This window comes from Budorcas taxicolor, chromosome 15 (assembly GCF_023091745.1).
Source record: "Budorcas taxicolor isolate Tak-1 chromosome 15, Takin1.1, whole genome shotgun sequence".
Lineage (NCBI taxonomy): Eukaryota > Metazoa > Chordata > Mammalia > Artiodactyla > Bovidae > Budorcas > Budorcas taxicolor.
Window position 1 is genome coordinate 43,004,091 of NC_068924.1, and position 27,071 is coordinate 43,031,161.

Genomic DNA, 27,071 nt, shown 5'->3' on the forward strand with positions numbered 1-27,071 from the left:
ATGGCCCAGCTATCGGTGATCCCAGGATCGGCCACTGCGTGGACAGGTACGCTGTAACCAGGTGGTGGCGGCGGCCGGCGTGGGCGAGGCTGCTCGGAAACTGCCCGCCCCCGCGCCCCACACACACCTCATCTCGGTCCAGGGGACACTGGGCACCTACAATGGGAGGGACCGGTTGGGTAAAGTGGCCGCAGCAGACTCTTGGCTCTCCGAGTCAGTCCCGCTAGCGCCACTCCTCCTCGCCCCCACTGTCCCCGCAGCCCGGCTGACGCGGTGGTGGGCAGCGGCGGGGAACGCTGGGGAGCCGCGCGCCGGCCGGGGGAGCTGTGCCGGGCCCGCCCCCCGCGCGTACACAGACTGCTCCGCGTGACGTCACGCTCGGCTATAAAAACTGAGGCGCGCGGCTCTCGCTGCGCCGGAGGAGCTCGAGGCTGAGGGCTGCCGTGGAGCGGGGAGCGACGGGGCCGCTGGGCCGCGGGCGCCTCAGCGATGTTTTACTCAGGGCTCCTCACCGAGGGCGGCCGCAAGGATTCAGACATGCGGGAGGCGGCGTCGCTGAGGCAGCAGCGCCGAATGAAGCAGGCCGTGCAGTTCATCCACAAGGACTCGGCCGACCTGCTGCCCTTGGACGGCCTCAAGAAGCTGGGTTCGTCCAAGGACACGGTGAGCCCCCGCGGCCGCACCCGCCTCGGGGACCCCGCGTGCGGCGGTCTGTCACCTTTGCGCTGTAAGGTCTCCTAGGGCCCGCCCTTCGCCGCTTTCACTGAGTCACCGGCCCGGCCCCCTCGGTCTCCAGCGCTGTCCGCTGTCTCTGGTGCTCTGTTGGGGATTGCGCTCCATCCAGCATCCCCCTGCTTCAGTTTCTCTCGGGATTCCAGAGTAGCTCTTCCAGCTCGCCCTCGCTTCAGCGCACCCTCCTCCCTTCTTTCTCCTCTGGAGTAGAAGAAACCCTGCCTTCTTGCCCTCAGCTCCCCTTTCCTTTATTCGTAGTGCCGAGTTTGATTGCCCGGGCCTTGAGCCTCGCGGCCAGGGTAGCTCCCGCTGCCTCCTAGGCTGCTTGGCCCGTCTTGTGACTCCTAGTGGGTGTGAGGAGGAGAGAACGAAGTGGGAAGGGGGCTTTCTGGGCAGTCACCATATCCAGATCGCTTTTGTTGAATCCATTTCCCCTCTGTGCAAAATCTACTTTTCCGTTTGATTTTGGTCTCATCTACCCTTGACCTTCCAACGGGAGGGGGCGGGGAGAGAAAAAGGGTGACCGTGAAGGTTTCCTGAGCCCTAGACCTCTCTTCATCATTTTCCTCTCCTGCTGCTCCATCCCCAAAGAGTGGATAGAGGGAGAAAGCCAGGCTGCTCCCTCTCATCAACGGCTAATGTGTGGAGCTGGGTCTGTACTGGGGCTCCCGCAGTTCTTTCTTTCTTTTACTAGCAAGGTTGTTCTTGGCATTAAGAAGGAGAAACTCCAGAACTGGAGGTCTGAGTTCAAAGACCATACTGTCCTGTATCTATAGGGGGGATCCTATAGGGAGATAAAGATTACTAGTTTAAAGAACTGTATCTAACTCCCCTCCTTAATTCACTGTAGTGGTGCTGCACCGAATTGACGTTCAGTTTTGTGCTTTCATCTGGAATTTTCTTGTAGTTTAACTTGTTTTCTTGAAGTTCATAATCACTTTATTCATTTAGGCAATAATTTATAAAGCATTACTTAAATGTCTTTTAAATAAAGTGGATGCTTTCTATAATTTTGCCAGTATTTTTGAGGTTTTGGAATGTTTAATTTGTCAGGGAAGAGAGTATCAGCCTGGACCACTGAAATTGCCATTTCCAGCACATGTTGGGTATGGAGGGCAGAGCCGCTGAATCCACTTTTCTTTTTTTTAAATTTTATCAACTCTAATGAGACATACATATCAAGATCAGGTTTGCCTTCCCCTATTGTGATAGAGAGTTATTTTTAGCTATTTATGTGCAGGAGATGTCTACTCAGTTATCCTGCTATGTTTTTTAAAGGATGTTTTACTTGAACAAGCCACAGGATAGGTAATCTGATTCATGCTAACTTAGAGTGGTGGATAAGTGAAATGTATTCCTAGAAAAGAGATCACTGTCTTTCTTCCTTCCATTTTACAGCAGTCAAAATTCATGTAGCAAATCTGGTACAAATCTTCTTACTTTCAGGCCAAAATAATCCTAGTTCTTGGAAGCCTCAGGAGCCAATAAACAGTAATAGGAAAATAAGTCAAGTGTGGAATTTCCCCCCCTTTATGCTGAATTTAAGATGTTTCACATTTGGTTGTCCTTGGGATGTCGAGGAGTTTCCTAGCCCTGAGGAACTGCCTCTCCATTCTTCTGCCAAGCATTCTTTATACTGCTTCATCCTGTGTAGGAAGAATTCCATCTGCTTTTCTGACTCCAGTCTGTCTCAGTTGAGCCACATAGGAGCTGCTAATATGGAACGGGCAGTAGGCCAGAAGGAAGAAACATCCTCAAAGCAGGTTATTGCCATGGATGTGACACACTGCAGTTTACTGTGAGACCCTAACCCATGGTTCACAATTTCTCTCCCCACTGCCCTCCACTGCCAGGGAGCCGATACTCTCTCACTGTTCGCACACCTGGAGTACGCAAGTATTGCACAGAAGAGTTAGAACCAGTCACAGATGCTAAGGCAGACTGAGATAGGGCTAGGAGAGCTCTGGGTACTGGGGTGAAGTGGCAAGCTTAAGCTTTCTTGGACCTTATGCTGCTGCCTTTGAATAATCTTAGAAATAACCTTAGAAGTACTGTGTCACTTGTCTTTATGGATATAGCTGGTAGTATAGACCAGTGTTGACTCAATGTTCTGTCACCTAAGTGAAATTTGGAGGATACCAAAATTGATTAGACAAGTCTATAGTACAAAATAGGCAGATTCTTTACCACCTGAGCCACTACTGAAGCCCAAAATTGATTACATAAGTCTATACAAACTCAATAGAAGTGGGACAAGAAAAGGAAGGGGCGGCACCAGAGGAAGATAGGAGGGAAAGGATGAATTAGTTCTCATTGACTTTGGGGTTTGTGCTAGTGAGAAGACTGTATGTTGTTTTCTTCATACTGGTGACCTATATTAGAATTATATTGTTGAATATTCTGAATTATCTACCTTTTACCATGCTGTTTCTATAATATTCACTATTTGAATCCAGCCTGCCAACTTTTTTTTTCTGTTGGCAAAGAGCATCCATAGACGGTCAAATGTGATCTTGTTCTCTTGGCCCCAGGGAACTGCCTTTGCCCTATTCCTGTTTGTGTGTAGTTGGCTGCTACAAAGTCTACTGTGGAAATTAATCTTATTTCTTACGTCTGGCTGTCTTATTTTGTTTGTCCTTTCATCTTGTACAGTTTGTGTGTGTGTGTGTGTGTATTAGATTAAGAACTAAAATCAGAGATATAAGTGAGTAATATTTTATTTCACTTATCATTATTATTATTCAAGTTGATGAAGCTAGAAAAAATCACTCTTGGAGCTTTGTGTATTCTAATTTCTTTTTTGTTAGCTACCAGATTAATAAATATTCTTCTCATTGAGGTGAAGACTTTTCAACTTTTAAAAATAGTCATATCATGGTATAATATGCTGTCTTTCCGTTATGATAATAGTACTGACCATCAGGGTATATCCTTACTTATTCAGGAATAAAAAGAGGGTTTTGCTTTTCTCCCTATGATTGCTTCTGCTTATAGCCAAATGCTTTAAGAAAACTCACTAAAATTAAAAGGCTGGGAAAGGAAATAAAGCAAAGCCAACCGACTGTGAAATGACCAGCCCTGTACTCTTGAGTATGGGTTTACCTGGTGGCTCAGTGGTAAAAAACCTGTCTGCTAATGCAGGAGATGCAGGTTTGATCCTTGGTTGGGAAGATCCCCTGGAAAAGGAAATTGCAGCCCAATCCAGTATTCTTGCCTGGGAAATCACATGGACAGAGGAGCCTGGTGGGGTGCAGTCCATGGGGTCAAAAAAGAGTCAGACACAACAGCTGCAAGGAATATTCTGAGTATCTGATCTTCCTGGTCAGAATCTCTATCAATGAGGGCAGCCTTGGGTGTTACTCTATAGATTAATTTTTCATAATGCCACAAGACATCCAGAATGCTGTAGATTTTGATCCAGAGGATTTTGGAGTTTTAGAAGAGGAGCATGAAATAGCAGTATAAATCAGTATCTGGTGCAAACTGAAGATTTCCAGAGCCATGATCAAATCCTAATTATAGTAAACATTATTTGAATACTAGCTGTGTTCAGGACAGAGTGCTAGGAACACAAAGAAGAAAACAGCAAAGTTTACCTATACAAGGAATTTATAGATTGGGGAAAGGATAGGACCAATTGATTTATTTCTTCCCCAAATATTTATTGAACACTTTTTACATGTCAGGCATAATCTAGGTATTGAAGATATAATAGTGAACCAAAACGGGTTTCCTGCCCTCACAGAACTTGCATTCTTGTGGGCAAGAAGGTAGAAAATAAATCAAGTAAATATATACTATATCAGGTTGTAATCAGTGCTATGGAGAAAATAAACCAGGATTAGGGAATAGAGAGTGTAATGGCCAGGTAGGATGAAGTAGAGCCTTGCTGTTTTATCTAGGGTGATCAAGGAAGGCATCTCTGGTAAGATGACACTATAGGAGATATTGAAGGGAATGAGAGGGCAAAATATCTTGGGGAAAAATGTTATAGGCAGAAGGAACAGCCAGTGCAAAGGCTCGAACATCATTGTGCTCGATGTGATTGAAGAATTATAAGAAGGCCATTGTGGCCAGAGCAAAATGGGCAAGAGGAAGTGATAGACAACATCAGAGAGATAGTGGGAGTCCAAAGTACTTAGAGCCTTATAGATCACTGTACAGATATTTAATCTGGTAAGGGAAACTGGTGGAAAACTTTTTGCAAAAGGAGGAGATGATGTGACATTTCACAAAGCAGACTATTGTGTGGATTATGCTGTAGGGGGCAAGCGTGTAAGCAAGGCAGACTGGTTAGGAAGCTGGTTAGTTAGCATTTAGATAGTAATCTAGGTAAAGATGATGGTGCCTCAGAGCATTGTGCTAGCAATGAAGAGGACAAGAAAAGACCAGATTCTTGGTTCTTTTGAAGACAGAGCTGACAAGTTTAGTTGAGAGTTGGATTTAAGATCTGAAAGAAGGAGTCGTCAAGAATGACACTTATGTTTTTGATCTAGTCATTGGAAGAATAAAGTTTGTCATACACTGAAATGGCTAAGAGGTGCAGGTTAAGGATAGGAAATAAGAATCAGGAATTTGATTCTTGAACAAGTCAAGTTTGGGACGTCTATTAGTTATTCAGGTGTAGATGTTGAATAGATATTTCCATGAGAAGATGAATAATACCACCAGGAAGCTTATGCCATGTCAAGAGATTAAAGTCAATCAGCACTAGAGAAGTTCAGTGGAAGCAGTGACTACTCTGGCCTGGTGTGACAATCGTGATGGAGAACAACATCTGATTAGAGCTTTATCATCCCCTGGAGAGTCAACTGACTGTGATATTATATAGAGAGGAGGCTGCTTCCAGAGCATGCCCTATAGAACCTCAGAATAAGAACTTTATAGGTTATCTGGTTTAATTCCCTGCCCCTGTATAAATCCTTTCCTGCAATAATGCAGCCCACCAGGGGTGACTGAGAAACCACCATCTCAGGAATAAGGCTGTTCTCTTGAAAAAGCATGACTGTTGGGTCATAAGGCAAAAGTAAAGAGACAGAACACAGAAGGCCTGGGGCAATGTGACAGACTGCCTTAGGTAGAGTCCCATGTGATTTTGAGCAGCTGTAATACCAAGGATAATCTGTGTTTCTATGGTGTAGAAAGGGTCACGTGTTGTATATTCAGCTTATAAATAAAGAGAAAGCACAGAAATTAGTGCCCCTTTAGATTTCCAAGACCAGATAGAGACACGTATATTGGGCTTGAAGTGAGAGTCAGTCAGGAGTCCGTGTCTGTCTACAAACTATACATGAGGATGAAAACGGAGTAAGCTGTTTCATACCCTTTTAATAAAAAAAAAAAAGTGATCAGCTTCAATTTTAAGTTGAACATGAGGGTTTAAAATACATATATACACATACATATAATTTGCATGCTTACTCTATACCTGACACAACGTTAAATGCTTCATATGGACCATCTCATTTTATCCTCACAAAAGCTCTGCAGGGTACTTACTAACTTGAACCCAGCTTTGCCTGACTCCAAAGCATATATATTTTAAACAATACTCTAAGTCAAGAGTTGGCAAACTTTTCTGTAAAGGACCAGATGTAATTGCTTTTGGCTTTGCAGGCCAGTCTCTGTCTCAGCTACTCAACTGTGCTGTTATAATGCAGAAGCAGCCATAGACAGTAAACAAATGGGGTTGATTGTGTTCTAATAAAACTTTATTTACAAAAGTGCACAACAGGCTGATTTGACTTGTGGGCCATATTTGCTGACCTCCTGGTAGGCTGCAGTCCATGGGATCACTAAGAATCAGACATGACTGAGCAACTTCACTTTCACTTTTCACTTTCATGCATTGGAGAAGACAATGGCAACCCATTCCAGTGTTCTTGCCTGGAGAATCCCAGGGACGGGGGAGCCTGGTGGGCTGCCGTCTATGGGGTCGCACAGAGTCGGACACGACTGAAGCAACTTAGCAGCAGCAGCAGCAGCATTTCTAAGTGTTCTATTGCTAAGCTAGAAATCTTGGGTTTCTCCTTTGGGAGTAAATACTACAAAGAAGGCAGATTCTGTAATTTCTTCTATTTTCCAGTCTGGTCCATCCTATAAAGTGAAGTCACTCAGTCGTGTCTGACTCTTTGCAACCCCATGGACTGTAGCCTACCAGGCTCATCCGTCCATGGAATTTTCCAGGCAAGAGTATTAGAGAGGGTTGCCATTTCCTTCTACAGGGGATCTTCCCGACCCAGGGATTGAACCCAGGTCTCCCGCATTGCAGGCAGATACTCTACCTTCTGAGCCACCAGGGAAGCCCTATCCTATGGACCACAGAAATCTATTAGACTGATTCTGTGTGGATTCAGTGCAGCATAGGTAAGTGATTGAGAAGGTGACCTTAGAAGTTCTTGTTTAAATCATGATCCCATGGTATCCTGCAGTACAGCCTGCTTCCTCTCACCTCACTTTTCTTCCCACTCTAAGGCTGGTTAGAAGAAATATTTAATATTTAACCTCAGCTGTGCTACCTAGAATACAACACTGCCCACAAGGCTCATTTCCTTCAGAAGCTCCTGGTGGTGATAAAGACCTCACATTTGAGCTTGCCTGCTTAGGATTTAGATGCCTAAATGCTGGTTAAGGTTTAGCAGCCACATTAGTGGGAACAGTAGAGAACCTGGGACTACTTAGGTTAGTAGTTGCCTTGTTGAACTAAAACATAAAGCAGGATCCACATCAGGAAGGTGACTTGAGCTATGCCCAAAAGGCCACCATAGTATCTGCAGCATCTATCTGACTAGTGCTGTACGTCTTGAAGGATATCTGGAAAGTAGAAGATAGCCCTTGGAAAGGCAATATTTCAATAAACATAAAATAAACCACTTAAGCAAATTTGCAAAGCAGCACTCAAGGAGTGGGAATGCAAGTAGTACAAACTATGTAATGTATGAGTATTGAAGGGATTCTGAAAGAAAGAACTAGATGATGTTGATCAAGAAAGCTTTCTGAAAAAGTGAAGTGTAGAGATTTGTTCATTCAGTATGAATTCTGAAAGTAAGAACTAGATGATGTTGATCAATAAAAGTTTTTTGAAAAAGTGAAGTATAGAGATTTGTTCATCCAGTATTATATCAAGACCTGGAGATATAGCTGTGATCAACACAATCAAGGCCCTTGCCCTTGTGAAATTAATACTCTAGTTGGGGGAGTGAAATAAGAAACAACTAAATAAGCAAAATAATTCTGAACTTACAATTACTATAAAAGAAATAGTGGGATATGTTAGTAAGAGGTGGAGTACCTCCTTTAAATAGTATGGTCATGGAAGATGTTTTTGAGAAAGTAATGTTTGAGCTGAGACTTGAATGATGAGAGCAAGCTAACTATTTGAAGTATTAGGGGGAGGACATTTCAAACAGAGGGAATGGCAGGTACAAAGGCATTAGAAGGGAAAAGAGTTTTTGAGTGTGTATATAGAATGTATGAAAAGTTGGCAAGACTACAGAAAAGAACTGTACAAAAAAGCTCCTAATTACCCAGATAACCACAATGGTGTGGTCACTCACCTGGAGCCAGACATCCTGGAGTGTGAAGTCAAGTGTGCCTTAGGAAGCAGTACTATGAACAAAGCTAGTGGAGGTGATGGAATTCCAGCTGAGTTATTTCAAATCCTAAAAGATAATGCTGTTAAAGTGCTGCACTCATTATGTCAGCAAATTTGAAAAACTCAACAGTGGCCACAGAACTGGAAAAGGTCAGTTTTCATTCCAATCCCAAAGAAAGGCAATGCCAAAGAATGTTCAAATTACCACACAATTGCACTCATTTCACATGCTAGCAAGATTATGCTCAAAATTCTTCAAGATAGGCTTCAGCAGTATGTGAACTGAGGATGTCCAGAAGTACAAGCTGGATTTAGAAAAGGCAGAGAAACCAGAGATCAAATTGCCAACATATACTGGATCATAGAAAAAGCAAGAGAATTTTAAAAAATCTACTTCTGCTTCATTGACTATGTTAAAGCCTTTGACTGTGTGGATCACAACAAACTGTGGAATATTCTTAATGAAATGGGAATACCAGACCACCTTACCTGTCTTTTGAGAAACCTGTATGCAGAACAAGAAACAACAGTTAGAACTGGACATGGAACTATAACCTGGTTCCAAATTGGGAAAGGAGTAAATCAAGGCTGTATATTGTCACCCTGCTTGTTTAATTTATATGCAGAGTACATCATGTGAAATGCCCAGCTAGATGAATCACAAGCTGAAATCAAGATTGCCAGGAGAAGTATCAGCAACCTCAGATATGCAGATGATACCACTCTAATGGCAGAAAGTTAAGAGGAACTAAAGAGCCTCTTGATAAAGGGGAAAGAAGAGAGTGAAGAAGTTGGCTTAAAACTCAGCATTCAGAAAATGAAAATCATGGCATCCGGTCCTATCACTTCACGGAAAATAGATGGGGGAAGTGTGGAAACTGCCAGATTTCAGGGAAAATATAGAAACTGTCAGATTTCACTTTCGTGGGCTCCAAAATCAATGCTGATGGTGACTGCAGCCATGAAACTAAAAGTCACTTGCTCCTTGGAAGAATAAGCTCTGACAAACCTAGACAGTGTATTAAAAAGCAGAGACATCACTTTGCCAACAAAGGTCTGTCCAGTCAAGCTATGGTTTTTCCAGTAGTCATGTATGGATGTGAAAGTTGGACCATAAGAAGGCTGAGCACCGAAGAATTGATGATTTTGAACTGTAGTACTGGAGAAGACTTTTGAGAGTCCCGTGGACAGCCAGGAAATCAAGCCAGTCAATCCTAAAGGAAAACAGTCCTGAATATTCACTGGAAGGACTGATGCTGAAGCTGAAGCTTCAATACTTTGGCCACCTGATGTGAAGAGCCGACTCATTGGAAAAGACCCTGATGCTGGGAAAGATTGAGGGCAAGAGGAGAAGGGAGCAACAGAGGACGAGATGTTGAATGGCATCACTGACTCAGTGGACATGAGTTTGAGCAAACTGTGGGAGACAGTGAAGGACAGGGAAGCCTGGCATGCTGCAGTTCATGGGGTTGCAAAGAGTTGGACACAACTTAGTGACTGAACAACAGTAATGGTATGTATGTGGAGGTTGGAGAGATAGACAAGGACCAGATGGTGCTGAGCCCTATAGACCATGGTAAGAAGTTTGAATTTTGTCTGAAGAACAATGGAAAGTCATTGAAGGGCTTTAAGTAAGGGAATGTATTATCTCACATATTTTTAAAAGCTTGCTCTGGTTGCTGTGTAGAGAATGATTTGCAGAAGAGTGAGGGAAGAGGTGGAAGACAAGCCAGGAGGCTGTTGTAGCACAGATAAGAGATGACAGTGGCTTGGATTAGATTGGAGGTAGTAAAGATGGGGAGAAGTAGATCGATACCAAATAAATTTCAGAGGAAGCAGCAACAGTACAGATCATCCTCAACCTACAATGAGGTTACATCCTTATAAACACATCGTAAGATGAAAATATTGTTAAGTCAAAAATTCATCTAATATACCTAGCCTATCAGACATCATATTTTAGCCTAACCTACCTTAAACGTGCTCAGAACACATTACCCTGCAATTGGGCAAAATCATCTAACACAAAGCCTATTTTATAATAAAGTGTCAGATATCTCATGTAATTTATTGACTATCACACAGAAAGTGAAAACAGAGAATGGTTGTATGGGTCCAAAAGAGTTTTAAGTGTATCAGTTGTTTGCCCTTATGATCATGAGGCTAACTGGGAACTTCAGCTTGCTGCCTCTGTCCAGTGTCATGAGAGAGTGTTGTGCTGTGTAGCACTAGCCCAGGAAAAGATCAGGATTCAAAGTATGGTTTTTACTGAAAGTGTATTACTTCGGCACCATCACAAAGTTGAAAAATAAGAAGTTGAACCATTGTAAGTTGGGGACCAACTCAGGATATACTTGGGATGGAAAGTTAGGAAGTTTGATTCTCTTCTGAGAATCAAAAGAATCAAAATGGGTGGGTGGGTAATGGTGTCATTTTACCAGGTTAGTGGAAAGAAAGTAATCCAGAACATTAAAATGGAACAGGACTTTGAGGCTCATACCTCTTTTATTACTGATGAAGAATGTGAGACTGATAAAAAAAAAAAAGTAATACTTAGATTAGTGATTTACTCAAGGTTGTGTGTGACAAGTGGTCATTTTGCTGAAATAGAAAGCCTTCATGGAGGAAATAAAGGTAAGATTGGGAAGCAGGATGAGTTAGTGGAAGGTCTTAAATGCTAAATTGCATATTTTGTGTTTAATACAGCTGGTAAAAGAACCACTGCAGGAGAAGGAGACCATGATATAATGTTTTAGGAGATTATTTGAACTTTGCTATAACAGCAGAAATGGGGAGGAATCTGCGAGGTGTTAAAACAGCAGAATTTCACTCACCAAGATGAAGATGATGGGAGAAAGCACAAGTTTTGTGGGAAAGATTAGTGCGACAAGTTAAGTTTGAAAGTGCCTGTGAGGTATCTAAGTGGAGAAGTTCAAAGAGACAGTTGGTTCTATGGATCTGAAACTCAGAAGCGAGGGCTGGGCATGAGACAGAGTCATCATCATAAAGGCAGTTATTTACACAATGAAAGTAGGTAAGATTGCCCTTAAAGGTTTTGTCAAGTGAGAAGGGGACCCAAGGAGAGCAATGAGGAACACTAACATTTAGGAAATGAGCAGAGGCAAAGGAACCAATAAATGATATAGATGTAGAATAGACAGAAAAGTGGTTTTAGAAGCCAGTGGAGGAGAGTTTCAAGAAAAACAGAATGTTCTTTATTAAAGCATTGTTTCTAATGGCAAATATATAGAAACAATCTACATGTCCATTAGTAGTTATGTAAATTGAGGTGTGTTTGTACCACAGACTCATATGTTTACAGATGATGTCCTGTTTTAAAATGCAGAGGGTAGGGCATATGTGAAAAAAAAAAAATAGGTGCTAAGGTTTTTGGATAATCTGACATTACATCTGCATTGGACTGCAAGGAGATCAAACCAGTTGATCCTAAAGGAAATCAGTCCTGAATGTTCATTGGAAGGAGTGATGCTGAAGCTAAAGCTCCAATACTTTGGCCACCTTATGTGAAGAACTGACTCATTAGAGAAAACCCTGATGCTGTGAAAGATTGAAGGCAGGAGGAGAAGGGGACGACAGAAGATAAGATGGTTGGATGGTGTGACCGACTCGATGGACATGAGTGTGAGTAAGCTCTGGGAGTTGGTGATGGACAGGGAAGTCTGGCATGCTGCAGCCCATGGAGTCGCAAAGAGTTGCACACGACTGAGCGACTGCACTGAACTGAACTGAACTGAAGTTACGTTATTGGGGTGTGTGTAGGGGGGTATCAGCATGCATACATGTGTGTGCATATGCACACATGTACATGCACTTTAGTTTTTGCACAGTTTGGTAGACAGAGTTAGTTGGCTAAATTATCACCCATTTTCAGCCCTTTTCTATCTATCCGACTCCTCTATGGAGAAGCTAAATTCATCTACATTTCATTGCCATTAGAAGTGGCCATGTGAATTCTGACCAAGAACATATAGGTAGAAAACTGCTGAGGGAACTTTTGGGAAAGCTTTTGCTTTCCTGATAAAAAGGATAGATGACAGAGAGTCCCCTCTTCCTTCCTCATTCCTTGGATGTGGTTGTAATGCCTGGAGCTGGGGCACCCATCATAAGACCATGAGGGAATATCCATGAAAATTATAGAAACAATAGCCCTGAAATTGTTAATCAGCTGAATTAATGCCAGCAGCTACCTACCTCCATCTTCTTGTTATATGAGAAAAAAAATGTACCTCCATTCAGGCCCCATAAAGTTGGTTTTTCTTGTGGCTGTATGCTTTCTTAATGTATAGGGTATATTTTTTAAATTTACATTTATCAAAAAAAAAGTATATAATTTAAAACTTAAAAAAATTTTTTTGAGCTGTTCCTTAATTCTCTTATTCCTCTCCATCATGTCCCCTCTCCTACTATGCTAACATTGTAATATGTTCAGTTCAGTTCAGGTCAGTTCCTCATTTGTGTCCGACTCTTTGCGACTGCATGAACCGCAGCATGCCAGGCCTCCCTGTCCATCACCAACTCCTAGAGTTCACCCAGACTCATGTCCATTGAGTCGGTGATGCCATCCAACCATCTCATCCTCTGTCGTCTCCTTCTCCTCCTGCCTTCAATCTTTCCCAACATCAGGGTCTTTTCAAATGAGTCAGCTCTTCTCATCAGGTAGCCAGAATATTGGAGTTCTGGCTTCAACATCAGTCCTTCAATGAATACCCAGGATTGATCTCCTTTAGGATGGACTAGTTGGATCTCCTTGCAGTCCAAGGGACTCTCAAGAGTCTTCTCCAACACCACCGTTTAAAAGAATCAATTCTTCAGCACTCAGCTTTCTTTATAGTCCAATTCTCACATCCATACATGACTACTGGAAAAACCATAGCCTTGATTACAGGCCTTTGTTGACAAAGTAGTGTCTCTGCTTTTTAATATGCTGTCTAGGTTAGTCATACCTTTCCTTCCAAGTAATAAGCATCTTTTAATTTCATGGCTACAATCATCATCTGCAGTGATTTTAGAGCCCCAAAAAACAAAGTCTGTCACTATTTCCACTGTTTCCCCATCTATTTGCCATGAAGTGATGGGACCAGATGCCATGATCTTCGTTTTCTGAATGTTGATCTTTAAGCCAACTTTTTCACTCTCCTCTTTCACTTTCATCAAGAGGCTTTTTAATTCTTCTTCACTTTCTGCCATAAAGGTGGTGTCATCTGCATATGTGAGGTTATTGGTATTTCTCTTGGCAGTCTTGTTTCCAGCTTGTGCTTCATCCAGCCCAGCATTTCTCATGATGTACTCTGCATAGAAGTTAAATAAGCAGGGTGACAATATACAACCTTGACGTACTCCTTTTCCTATTTGGAACCAGTCTGTTGTTCCATGTCCAGTTCTAACTGTTGCTTCCTGACCTGCATACAGGTTTCTCAAGAGGCAGATCAGGTGGTCTAGTATTCCCATCTCCTTCAGAATTTTCCACAGTTTATTGTGATCCACACAGTCAAAGGCTTTGGCATAGTCAATAAAGCAGAAGTAGATGTTTTTCTGGAGCTCTCTTGCTTTTTTGATGATCCAACAGATGTTGGCAATTTGATCTCTGGTTCCTCTGCCTTTTCTAAAACCAGCTTGAACATCTGGAAGTTCACAGTTCACGTATTGCTGAAGCCTGGCTTGGAGAATTTTGAGCATTACTTTACTGGTGTGTGAGATGAATGCAATTGTGTGGTAGTTTGAGCATTCTTTGGCATTTCCTTTGTTAGGGATTGGAATGAAAACTGACCTTTTGCAGTCCTGTGGCCACTGCTGAGTTTTCCAAATTTGCTGGCATATTGAGTGCAGCACTTTCACAGTATCATCTTTCAGGATTTGAAATAGCTCAACTGGAATTCCATCACCTCCACTAGCTTTATTCATAGTGATGCTTTCTAAGGCCCTCTTGACTTCATGTTCCAGGATGTCTGGTTCTAGGTGAGTGATCACACCATCGTGATTATCTGGGTCATGCAGATCTTTTTTTGTACAGTTCTTCTGTGTATTCTTGCCACCTCTTCCTAATATCTTCTGCTTCTGTTAGGTCCATACCATTTCTGTCCTTTATTGAGCCCATCTTTGCATGAAATGTTCCGTTGGTATCTCTAATTTTCTTGACGAGATCTCTAGTCTTTCCCATTCTATTGTTTTCTTCTATTTCTTTGCACTCACTGATTGTTGAGGGAGGCTTTTTATCTCCCCTTGCTATTCTTTGGAACTCTGCATTCAAATGGGTATATCTTTCCTTTTTCCTTTGCTTTTTGCTTCTCTTCTTTTCACAGCTATTTGTAAGACCTCCTCAGACAGCCATTTTGCTTTTTTGCATTTCTTTTTCTTGGGGATGGTCTTGATCCCTGTCTCCTGTACAATGTCACGAACCTCCGTCCATAATTCATCAGGCACTCTGTCTATCAGATCTAGTCCCTTAAATCTATTTCTCACCTCCACTGTATAGTTGTTAGGAATTTGATTTAGGTCACACCCGAATGGTCTAGTGGTTTTCCCTACTTTCTTCAATTTAAGTCTGAATTTGGCAATCAGGAGTTCATGATCTGAGCTCCAGTCAGCTGACGGTCTTGTTTTTGCTGACTGTATAGAGCTTCTCCACCTTTGGCTGCAAAGAATATAATCAATCTGATTTCGGTGTTGACCATCTGGTGATGTCCATGTGTAGAGTCTTCTCTTGTGTTGTTGGAAGAGGGTGTTTGCTATGACCAGTGCTTTCTGCTGGCAGAACTCTATTAGCCTTTGCCCTGCTTCATTCTGTACTCCAAGGCCAAATTTGCCTGTTATTCCAGGTGTTTCTTGACTTCCTACTTTTGCATTCCAGTCCCCTATAATGAAAAGGACATCTTTTTGGGGTGTCAATTCTAGAAGGTCTTATAGGTCTTCATAGAACTGTTCAACTTCAGCTTCTTCAGCATTACTGGTTGGGGCATAGACTTGGATTACTGAGATATTGAATGGTTTGCTTTGGAAACGAACAGAGATCATTCTGTCGTTTTTGAGACTGCATCCAAGTACTGCATTTTAGACTCTTTTGTTGACTATGATGGCTACTCCATTTCTTCTAAGGGATTCTTGCCCACAGTAGTAGATATAATGGTCATCTGAGTTAAACTCACCCATTCCAGTCCATTTTAGTTCACTGATTCCTAAAATGTCAACGTTCACTCTTGATCACTTCCAATTTGCCTTGATTCATGGACCTAACATTCCAGGTTCCTATGCAATATTTCCCTTTACAGCATTAGACCTTGCTTCCATCACTGTCTTTAAGCTTCCATTATTACCATTGAGTAGTCATATGTAATTCTGATTCCTAATCCTTTGTATTTGAATCTTCTTTTTCTCTCTAAAAACTTTTGGAATCTTTGTCATCCATGATATTCCAAAAATTCTTAATTGTGTGAAATCTTGGTGTGGATCTTTTATCTTTCATTATGCAAGGCTCCATGTGAACCCTTTCAATCTGTAAGGTCATATCCTTCAGTTCTGGTGTAGTAGGGTGCTCCACCCTCGTCCTCAGCTATTGTAGGAATCTGTTCTAAGCCTAGCCAAACTATCAACCAGCCAAAATCTTTTGATTTACTCTTACAAAAAAGAATAAAGTATTGGCATTCTTCCCAGCTGTCTGGGTCAAGTAAGAGTCCCATGCAGGCTTTATATTAATCTCTTTCCAGCTCTAATTGTACCCTCCAACTGTAGTTTCTAATACCTCTATTCATCAGCTTTCCCAGGGTTTTTAAGTAGGAAAACTGCTTTTACAGCTAGACCCCCAAGTATCAGTTCAGTTCAGTCGCTCAGTCATATCTGACTCTGCGACCCCATGGACTGCAACATGCCAGGCTTCCCTACCCATCACCAACTCCCGGAGCTTACTCAAACTCATGTCCATCGAGTCAGTGATGCCATCCAATCATCTCATCCTCTGTCATCCCATTCTCCCGCTGCCTTCAGTCTTTCCCAGCATCAGGGTCTTTTCCAATGAGTCAGTTCTTCGCAGGTGGCCAAAGTATTGGAATTTCAGCTTCAGCATTAGTCCTTGCAATGAATATTCAGGACTGATTTCCTTTAGGATTTACTGATTTGATCTCCTTGCAGTCCAAGGGACTCTCAAGAGTCTTCTCCAACACCACAGTTCGAAAGCATCAATTCTGTGGTGCTTGGCTTTCTTTATAGTCCAACTCTCACATTCATACATGACTACTGGAAAAATCCTAGCTTTGACTAGGCAGACCTTTGTTGACAAAGTAATGTCTGTGCTTTTTAATATGCATATATGCTTTATACCCACAAGTATAAAATAGTCCAAATGTAATAATTTATTGTTTTAAAATTAACAGTTCTAGTGGAAAGGTCAACAAGATAGCCCTCTTCCATGTAGTCATTTGGGGACTCAGGCTGATGGTGGCTTTTTATCTTAAACATGTTACCTCCAGGAAGGTTACCCTAGGGGTCATCTCCATTTCAGCGTCAGAATAAGAGAAGAGTATGGAGGAGTGTGCACAGGAGAGTTTTATGAGCCAAGCCTAGAAGAGGTGTGTGTCACTTTCCCTCACATTCTGCTTGCCAAACTCAGTCATATGGCCTTATCTGACAACAGGAAAGACTGGGAAACATAATCTATGTATCCGTCCAGAAAGAAGAGGAAATCATGGATTTTAGTTAGCAGCAGGTGACCTCTGCTACTCTAGTGTCCCATGAAGTAGAATGGTATGAAGAATATAGCTTTCTCTAGGTGATGGCACCCCACTCCAGTACTCTTGCCTGGGAAATTCCATGGACAGAGGAGGCTGGTGGGCTGCAGTCCATGGGGTCGCTAAGAGTCAGACACGACTGAGTGACTTCACTTTCAGTTTTCACTTTCATGCATTGGAGGAGGAAATGGCAACCCACTCCAGTGTTCTTGCCTGGAGAATCCCAGGGACAGGGGAGCCTGGTGGGCTGCCATCTATGGGGTCGCACAGAGTCGGACATGACTGAAGTGACTTAGCAGCAGCAGCAGTCTAGGTCATTTACCAGTTTTTGGTCTGTTTTTTAGATTCCAAGATTTTGTCAATATCTCTTTTGTTGTTGTTGTTGTTGTTTACTCTTCACTTTGTGAAAGGATTAGGCCTTTCTAACTCCAAGATTTGGAGAAGGCAATGGCACCCCACTCCAGTACTCTTGCCTGGAAAGTCCCATGGACAGAGAAGCCTGGTAGGCTGCAGTCCATGGGGTTGCTAAGAGTCAACACAACTGAGCGACTTCACTTTCACTTTTCACTTGCATGCATTGGAGAAGGAAATGGCAACCCACTCCAGTGTTCTTGCCTGGAGAATCCCAGGGATGGGGGAGCCTGGTGGGCTGCCGTCTCTGGGGTCGCACAGAGTCGGACCTGCCTGAAGCGACTTAGCAGCAGCAGCAACTCCAAGATTGCCAGGAGAAATATCAATAACCTCAGATATGCAGATGACACCACCCTTATGGCAGAAAGTGAACAGGAGCTAAAAAGCCTCTTGATGAAAGTGAAAGAGGAGAGTGAAAAAGTTGGCTTAAAGCTCAACATTCAGAAAACGAAGATCATGGCATCCAGTCCCATCACTTCATGGGAAATAGAGGGGGAAACAGTGGAAACAGTGTCAGACTTTATTTTTTTGGGCTCCAAAATCATTGCAGATGGTGACTGCAGCCATGAAATTAAAAGACGCTTACTCCTTGGAAGAAAAGTTATGACCAACCTAGATAGTATATGCAAAAGCAGAGACATTACTTTGCTGACTAAGGTCCGTCTAGTCAAGGCTATGGTTTTTCCAGTAGTCATGTATGGTTGTGAGAGTTGGACTGTGAAGAAGGCTGAGCGCCAAAGAATTGATGCTTTTGAACTGTGGTGTTGGAGAAGACTCTTGAGAGTCCCTTGGACTGCAAGGAGATCCAACCAGTCCATCCTAAAGGAGATCAGCCCTGGGATTTCTTTGGAAGGAATGATGCTGAAGCTGAAACTCCAATACTTTGGCCACCTCATGCGAAGAGTTGACTCATTGGAAAAGACTCTGATGCTGGGAGGGATTAGGGGCAGGAGGAGAAGGGGACGACAGAGAATGAGATGGCTGAATGGCATCACTGACTCGATGGACGTGAGTCTGAGTGAACTCTGGGAGTTGATGATGGACAGGGAGGCCCGGTGTGCTGCGATTCATGGGGTCGCAGAGTCGGACACGACTGAGCGACTAAACTGAACTGAACTGAACTCCTTCACCATCATTTTAGCGAAATTTTGGTTGGGAGCAGAGGTAAATGTGCAGTTCCATTGTAATTTAAAACATGAGGGCGTAATTAAATGACTACCGAAAAGCATCTCTGAGATTCATATGAGTTTATTGGCTGTGAATTTTCAGCTCCTGAACTATACTGTGAATACTTTTAGTTATAAAAATAAATGAAAATAATTATATTACTGACATGGAAAAATGCCTTTCATATATTAAACAAAGTTTTTAAAATTTAGAAGAGTATTATGATGTGATCCTATTTTTATTTATGTTTGTAAATGCATTAAAATTTAGGGAGGACTCCCTGGTGGTGGTTGAAATTGTGCATTCTCAATTCAGGGGGCATAGGTTCAATCTCTGGTTTGGGAACTAAGATCTCACATGGATCTAAGACAGGAAAAAAAAGGAAGGATATTCTTCTAAATTTGATGGTTGTCATTTGTAGGGAGTGGAACTAAGAAGGGTGAGGTGCTGAGGAAGCTTTCCCTTTTAATTGTATTTGCTTTAGTGATATTTGAATATTTTACATTGAACATGTGTTATGTTTAAACCTTTTTTGGTTACTAAACAAAGGAATAGTCCCCAGGGCCAAATACCCTAGAGAATGAAGGCTGAAAAATGTCTATCAGATTTGGAAATTAGGAGATCATTATTGGTATTGTGGGGTCAGAAGTGACTTCAGTGAAAAAATATAGAATGTCAGGAAATAGAATAGTGATTTCAACCTTTATTAAAGGCCAATTAAGACAAGGGTGTGATTAGATTGGGCTTCCCAGGTGGTAATAGTGGTAAAAACCTGTTTGCCAATGCAGGTTCAATCCCTGGGTTGGGAAGACCCCTGGAGGAGGGCATGACAGCTCACTCCAGTATTCTTGACTAGAGAATCCCATGGACAGAGGAGACTGGCAGGATACAGTCTATAGGGTCACAAAGAGTTGGACAGGACTGAATCACTTAGCACATGATTAGGTTAGGATGTGGCATTGAAGAGACAGGATCTGGAGTTCTGTGGAGGAGTTTTCTCCCCAGTATATGAGAACTTGGAGTGTATATTAATATATAGGCTATGGAGAAGGGGTCTAGGAGGAAAATTCAGAAGAGAGATGACTCAAGGGAAATGATTTCAGAACCTTCCTCATTTGCCTTATATGTCCAATGATTAGACTCCTCTCAAGATTTAGAGTATCCAGGTAAAGTGGTATTCAGCAAGACCACTGTAGAAGGAAAGCCACAAACTTTAGGTTGGGAGGGCCTAGGTTAGACAGCCTTTGAAGTCCCTTCCAGTCTTCAGTTCTACAAATCCAACTTATCTGAGTTGGTTCTGCTAAGCATGGATCTGACAGAAACAAACACCTGCTTTCATATAAATCTAGGCTTATTAGTGAAAGAGATAAGAATGAAGAATTTCTGTTTCTTTTGCAGAGCAAAGCATTCTCCCAGGGTCAAATCGGGAAATCTGACAAAGTTAGCACTTCCTGTAGCTCCTTATCAAGTTAAGAATCTCTCATTTTCATTTAAATGCCCCCCCTCTTTTTCCCAAGGATGTTAATTTAGAATCTGCCTTGCCAAGAATCAGTGTATTTTGGGAATCTATTTCTTCGCCTCACGAGGGTTACAGTGAGTCATGGCTCTGATTCCTTTCTTCCTCAGAAATCTGTGAGATAGTGGATAATGAAAACTCCAGTTCTACTCCTTGCTGGGGAAGGTTCTAGGCTCTGGACTTCTAGGAGTGCCTATCTTCCTTTTAGAATTGAAATGACGTCTAGAATGTGTCACGAAGATACTTGGGATAAGGCTCTATCCTCTGAGGGATTTGAAGTATTATTGTAAACTGGGAATAATGTGCTCCTGTAGAGATTTCTTAGGTCAAATGACTTCAAGAAGTGGCTTACACTTTCTGGAGGCCACTTGGAGCAGAAAGAGTAGAGCGTAGTTATATCTACCCTAGTAACTCTCCTGCTGCTACTGCTACTGCTGCTAAGTCGCTTCAGTCGTGTCTGACTCTGTGCAACCCCATAGACAGCAGCCCACCAGGCTCCCCCGTCCCTGGGATTCTCCAGGCAAGAACACTGGAGTGGGTTGCCATTTCCTTCTCCAGTGCATGAAAGTGAAAAGTGAAAGTCAAGTCGCCAAGTCGGGTCCAACTCTTCATGACCCCATGGACTGCAGCCTACCAGGCTCCTCTGCCCATGGGATTTTCCAGGCAAGAGTACTGGAGTGGGGTGCCATTGCCTTCTCTTAGTAACTCTCCTAAGCACTATCAAAGAGCACACTTGAATTCACATTCCTTATTCTGCATCCTAACATTATGTATCCTGGCATGGATATAAGGTCTAATTAAGCCCCCTGCTTCTTGGTCAGTTTCTGCCCCCTTTATACTCCACTTTCGGCCCATTAAGAGAGAGAATGGATAACAAGCATATGGCAGGAGGAGCCTTATGCTTCTTGAAGTCCAGAGGATAATGGTAAGGATGATTCTCATGGGTTCTGTCAGGTTCTAAAGTGTATCTCCTAAGAGTGTTATTCAGCAGGTATGACCTGTCTTCCCACCTCATCCACGCCATGGATGACCCAGCCCACTGGAGAGAGCCAGGTCACCAAGGCATATGCATTTGAGTCCAAAAGATAAGACTGTGAGGAAGTGAGACTTGAAATAGAAGTACACAGAACTCCTGAAAACCAGTGCTAAGGTTTCTTTGGCCTGTGAGAATTAGCTGCCCTTACTTATAAGTTGTCTGGAAAGATATATTTATTCCACATAGAGTAAAGCCACTTTTCTCCAGAAATGCCCTTGGAAGGGAAGGGAAGGCAGGAAGCCCAGGTAGTACAAATCACAAGAGTCCCTTACTTTTCTTTAGCCATGGAATACTGACCCTGTTCACATTTCCCAGAGTCCCATATTGCTTTTTCATTCACTGAGGTTGGTCTACTGTTCTGATAGTTCCTGCTCTGATAATACTCATGAAATCTGTACTTGAGGGAAGAATAAATAAGAGGCAAAGGTGGAGCTCAGTTATGTGAGGCTCCTTCATTATTTCCATGGCGCCTGGGAGACAATGGGGGGAAGGGGAACATGGCCTGTCACTAAGAAGCCTCTGCTTTCTGTTCCCCAAGCAACCTCATAACATTCTGCAGAGGCGCCTCATGGAAACCAACCTATCTAAGCTCCGAAGCAGTCGTGTCCCTTGGGCTTCTAAGACCAACAAATTCAATCAGGCCAAGTCTGAGGGGCTGAAGAAGTCTGAGGATGATGACATGATTTTGGTTTCTTGCCAGGTAAAGTTCTGATAATAACTTTTCCAGGTTTTCTGCAGAGTAGGATTCAGGTCTAACATGATCCCAATAATGGGGCCCTTTCCTCCAAATTGTATAGAATGTGGATGTTATCACGGAATCCATAAATGAGTTTTAAGGGGGCACTGTGTGCATCACTGGAAGTGTATGCAGTCTTTTGTATGCATGTGCATCCTTTATGGGGAAAAGGACTAAATGTTACATCAGATTTGCAAAGGGATATGTGATACACACACACAAAAGCCACTTTGTGTATAAAAGGAAACATCCCAAAGGCCTTTGGGATCCTCTGTCAGCTCTACAATCAGCAGGAAAAAGAACCCCTCAAAGGAGACACCACAATGGATACAGATGGGACACTATCCTCCATAAATGTGAGGATGCTCTCCAACCCTGACTTTCATGTGACATCTGCGGCTTGCTCTTTGGATTTCTCTTCCCTTTTGTGTCTCTGGCTTCTGTTGAACAGTATATTTTCTCTCCACAGTGTGCTGGAAAGGATGTGAAAGCCTTGGTTGACACAGGCTGTCAATATAATCTCATCTCTTCAGCCTGTGTGGACAGACTGGGGTAAGTAGCCACTTGTACTAAAAGTCAGATGCTGTATGCTCTTTGCTTGAATTTATTTTGAAGTTCAGGCTTTCCATTGAAACTGAAACTGTTAGTCACTCAGTCATGTCTGACTCTTAGCAAACCCATGAACTAGCCAACCAGGCTTCTCTGTCCATGGGATTCTCCAGGCAAGAATACTGGAGTGGTTTGCCATGCACCCCTCCAGGGGACCTTCCCTACCCAGGGATCGAACACGGGTCTTCCACATTGCAGGCAGATTCTTTACCGTCTGAGCCACCAGGAAAGCATTATCTCCCATCAGTTAAGTTTTGAACAAAGACCTTCGGGCTCTGGAATGAGAGAGTATGAGATCCTTGACTCATTGCATGCCATGCCCTGATTCTGATTTGTGCCCTCCCCAGACAGCAAATTAAAAAGAGCTGCCCTGCAGGTATAGCCCAGAGAAGTAAAATCAGGGATGTGGTTGACCTTGGCTTACTTGGAATTCTGGAGGTCACCCTGCCTGTCCCAAGAAGCATCAGTCAGACTGTGGAATAGAGCTGTTAGGCCTGAACCATTACAGGGGTGGTTAGTCTCTTTCCTTTCTGCAATTAACATGTAAAATCAGATCTTACTGCTGCCCCTGCTGGGAACTGGATGTGAGGCAGACACCTTATATATTGAATATATTAAGTTCTCTAAAGCTGGAATTGGGTTCTCCCTCTTTTTTAGTCAGAGAAAGACATTTTGTATCTTTCCTCCTTTTCACTCAATCCATCCTTTTATTCTCTTTCTTCTTCCTTTTCTTTTCTCCAAAGTACCAGGTGGGCCCTGAGGTCTAGCCCAGAATTGGGAGGATCAATCCAATGTCTTTTTCCACTTCTCTAGCCCTAAGTACAACAAAGCATCCCCCAGCCCAGATCTCTGTATTGAAACAATGACTAGAGTAGATGTAATGGCCCATTTTAAGCCACTTTAAAAAATATTCTTGTTCTTAGGCAGGACTTACACAAATCTTGATTTGTATATCAGTGACTTCTGCCCATAGGACCTGTTCCTTCTTGTTTCTACCTTCTCACCCCTCACTGCTGACTCTTTGCAGCTGGCTCTGTGGGTTTTGTGCATTGCTATTTAGGGTGGTGGGGGAGCCCAAAGACACAGTGCTCCTGTGGGAAGAATCCTGAGCCTTTTTATGTAGTGAAGTGATGAGCTATAGTGCAACATGATGTTTCCAGAAAGACTAATAATGTCCTAGTGCATAATTAGGCAGTAGACTGCCATGATTCCAGAGGAGTTAATAACCATCTGTAAAACTGCAATTATTTTCCTTTTGCATGGGCTGTAACACCGAAAGAGAGAAAATGGAGTAAAGCAGAAGTATCACCACAGAGAGTCCATAATTAAGTATTTATCCACCAACTCATAATAGCTCGGATGCTGGCTGTTCCAACCAGCTTACATAACTGTGAAACCTTGGTGCTGTTCTTTCCTTTCTCTTCTAGACAGACAAGTTAAATTAACTAGGAATTAACCAATATCAATGCACTCAGCAAGTAAGTACCTACCTCTACCAACCTTATAGCATAAGACTAAGTGAAGAAGAGAGACTAAAACAAAGAGAAAATTAGACATTGAACAAAGCATCTTCTAAAATTAGGATTAATTTGCCCACTCTGAGATCTTTACTTACAGATGTGTAAAAGGCTCTGTTAACTAAACTGCCTTGTACATAAGTGGGGATGTTGGAATGCAGAAAAGGATTCTCTGAGTGTGTCCCATGAGTGCAGATAGTGACATAGCCTTCTAGAACAGGAACTAAATCTTTATATATATTTTTATATACCCCCTGACATGTTTAGGATAAAGTGCTCAAACAAGAAATGTAGGCTAACATTTTCTTTTGGTAAATTAACCCAGGAAATCCCTGGAATATTCCAGCTGTGAGTCAGAAGGTAGGCATTGCCAGATTCCATCAGAAACCTCTGCCAAGGGGATTCTGGTATTTGCTCTCTGGTGCAGACTCAAGGAGCATGTCAGATCTCACAAGCATGAAGGAGAGAGACTTTCCCTACCCCGGCATCTGAAAGTTGTGGGCCAGATTGAGCACCTGGTGATCACACTGGGCTCCCTCCGCCTGGACTGCCCAGCAGCTGTGGTTGGTGAGTTGAATTGGGGACTGGACCTGTGGACCCCTAAGGTAAACCCTCTCCCTCCTTCCACCAAATCCTCATGGGATCTCAGGCCTCTAAGTACTGACTTCTTCAAAACCCCAAGTTTCCACTTTTCTGTACTATAAACCTTGTCCCAGTTTTTGCCTTCCAAAGTACCAGATGGGCCTTGAGCTTCATTCAAGACATGTTGAAAATCACTCAGAGAATAAAAAATTTCAAGGGGGTAAGAAAACAAAAATTTCTGTGTGCCAGTAAAAGTGGCTACTGAGAACTTTCCATGGGCTAGTTAGATGTAGAGGGCAAGATCCTCTTACTCCTTTGCCCTAAATCCCATCATAACTTCCCACCAACTCCTGTACTCTATTCCCCACTACTCTAAGTTCTTGGTTTTTGTCCAAAGGGCTTTCTTTGTCCTTTAAAGTTAAAAAGACCTGGGTTTGAATCTTGACTCTACCACCTTTGTCATTCAATCATGTCCGACTCTGAGACCGTATGGACTGTAGCCCACCAGGCTCTTCTGTGGGATTTTCCAGGCAAGAATACTGGAGTAGGTTGACATTTCCTTCTCCAGGGTATCTTCTCAGCCCAAGGATTGAATCTGGGTCTCCTGCATTGCAGGTGGATTCTTTAGCACCTGAGCCACCAGGGAAGCTCAAACTATAATGATCTGGGGGAAATTACTTAGTATAAGAAACTCAAGTCTGCGGGCTTCTCCAGCAGGTGAGAAGCAGTCCACGCGGACCCGTGGCAGGAAGCAGGTTGCCTGCAGAGGGGCACTGCGACGGTACTTGGACCCTGGTAGTTCCAGGTGCGGTGGGTGGGGTAATAGCAGCTTCTCATAGGATTCAGAAGCAAGCCATGTATGGTTGGCTGCCAGGGAACCGTATTTTGATGTGGCTTGTTGCTGCTTTGAAGTGTTTCTGAACAATTTATGAGCAAAAATGGTGTTTTAAAGTTTGCCATTTTACTGAATTATGGGATGTAAGATGGAAATACTTGTGAGGAGGCAAGGGAAGTGACAAGAATGTGGCTGTCAGTAGAAAGTGAGCGGCTTTCACGGATGCAGCAGCGGCCTATGGCAGGAGATTAAGACTGTGCTTTCAGGAATCATCTGTACAGTTCATTGCTAGAGAATTTTTCTTGAGTGGGTATTGTACTCTTCTTGTACCCATAAGCCATGAGGGAGAGGTACAGTGTTCCTTACTGAGTGTGAAGCCAGTTCTTGGCAGTGTGTTTTTACTTTGTAACTGCCATTGGTTTTTGAGGATCTATTTTCTAACTATCTGGGAGAGTGAAAAAGAAAAGGTTATGTGAGTGGCTTTGTATGAAAATAGAGAGAAATGCTTGCTGCTGCTGCTGCTGCTGCTAAGTCGCTTCAGTCGTGTCCAACTCTGTGCGACCCCATAGACAGCAGCCCACCAGGCTCCCCTGTCCCTGGGATTCTCCAGGCAAGAACACTGGAGTGGGTTGCCATTTCCTTCTCCAGTGCATGATAGTGAAAGGTGAAAGTGAAGTTGCTCAGTCGTGTCCGATTCTTAGTGACCCCATGGACTGCAGCCTACCTGGCTCCTCTGTCCATGGGATTTTCCAGGCAAGAGTACTGGAGTGGGGTGTGATTGCCTTCTCCTGAGAAATGCTTTGTTTATTAGATGGATGGGAGAGGGGGAAGTTGTATAGAACCTGAAGGTGATAAGGCCGATTTCTAAACAACATGGGAATGGTTAAATCCTGGGTGTTTTTTGTTTTTTGTTTTTTTCTTATTAGAGGATAATGAGAAGAACTTGTCTCTTGGTCTGCAGACTCTCCGATCCTTGAAGGTATGATTGGTTCTACTAACCCACTGGTACCTTTTGCCTGAGGTAAGGGTTCTCTTACACAGTGAAATCATTGACAGTAACCAGTGATCCTGTTTTGTTTTCAGTGCATCATAAACTTGGATAAGCACCGGCTGATCATGGGAAAGACAGACAAGGAAGAAATCCCTTTTGTGGAGACAATTTCCTTGAATGAAGATAAGTGAGTGCCAGAATGGGTCAGGTCAAGTCAAATCAATTTGTTATTAACTGGAGGGGTTCTCATACAGGGTATTGGATTGTATCCTGCTTTTGACTTTCAATCACATAACAATGACACCCCTCCTCACCCCCAGAGTTCACAGTCCCACACAATTCTGTAGCCCGTGTTTCAGAATGAGTACTGATTGATACTGCATAGTGTGGTGGAGGGAGTAGCTTTTAAACTAATATTGTATGTGCCTTCAGCCTAATTTCTTTGAATTTGGTATCATTTCTTCCATTTCTTTCTCATTTCAGCACTTCAGAAGCCTAACTACAGCCTACAGCATGTCTGCATGTGTGCACACACACCAGGTTGACAGATTGAAAAAACTGGGTTTGAACCAAATGCAGCAGCAACTTGCTGTGGACCAAGTCCTAC

The 27,071-nt window shown here is 42.9% G+C and overlaps 1 protein-coding gene and 1 pseudogene across 1 annotated transcript; both read left to right on the forward strand.

The window, feature by feature from the left end:
• Positions 1 to 27,071, forward strand: NRIP3 (nuclear receptor interacting protein 3). Its single transcript, XM_052653203.1, has 8 exons — positions 1 to 46; positions 503 to 663; positions 21,733 to 21,894; positions 22,400 to 22,482; positions 24,484 to 24,623; positions 26,400 to 26,452; positions 26,557 to 26,651; positions 26,948 to 27,071. Exons 1-8 carry the CDS (start codon positions 1 to 3, stop codon positions 26,961 to 26,963), a joined length of 756 nt encoding a protein of 251 aa, XP_052509163.1. The 3' UTR covers positions 26,964 to 27,071.
• LOC128061042 (uncharacterized) lies at positions 25,724 to 25,954 on the forward strand (annotated as a pseudogene).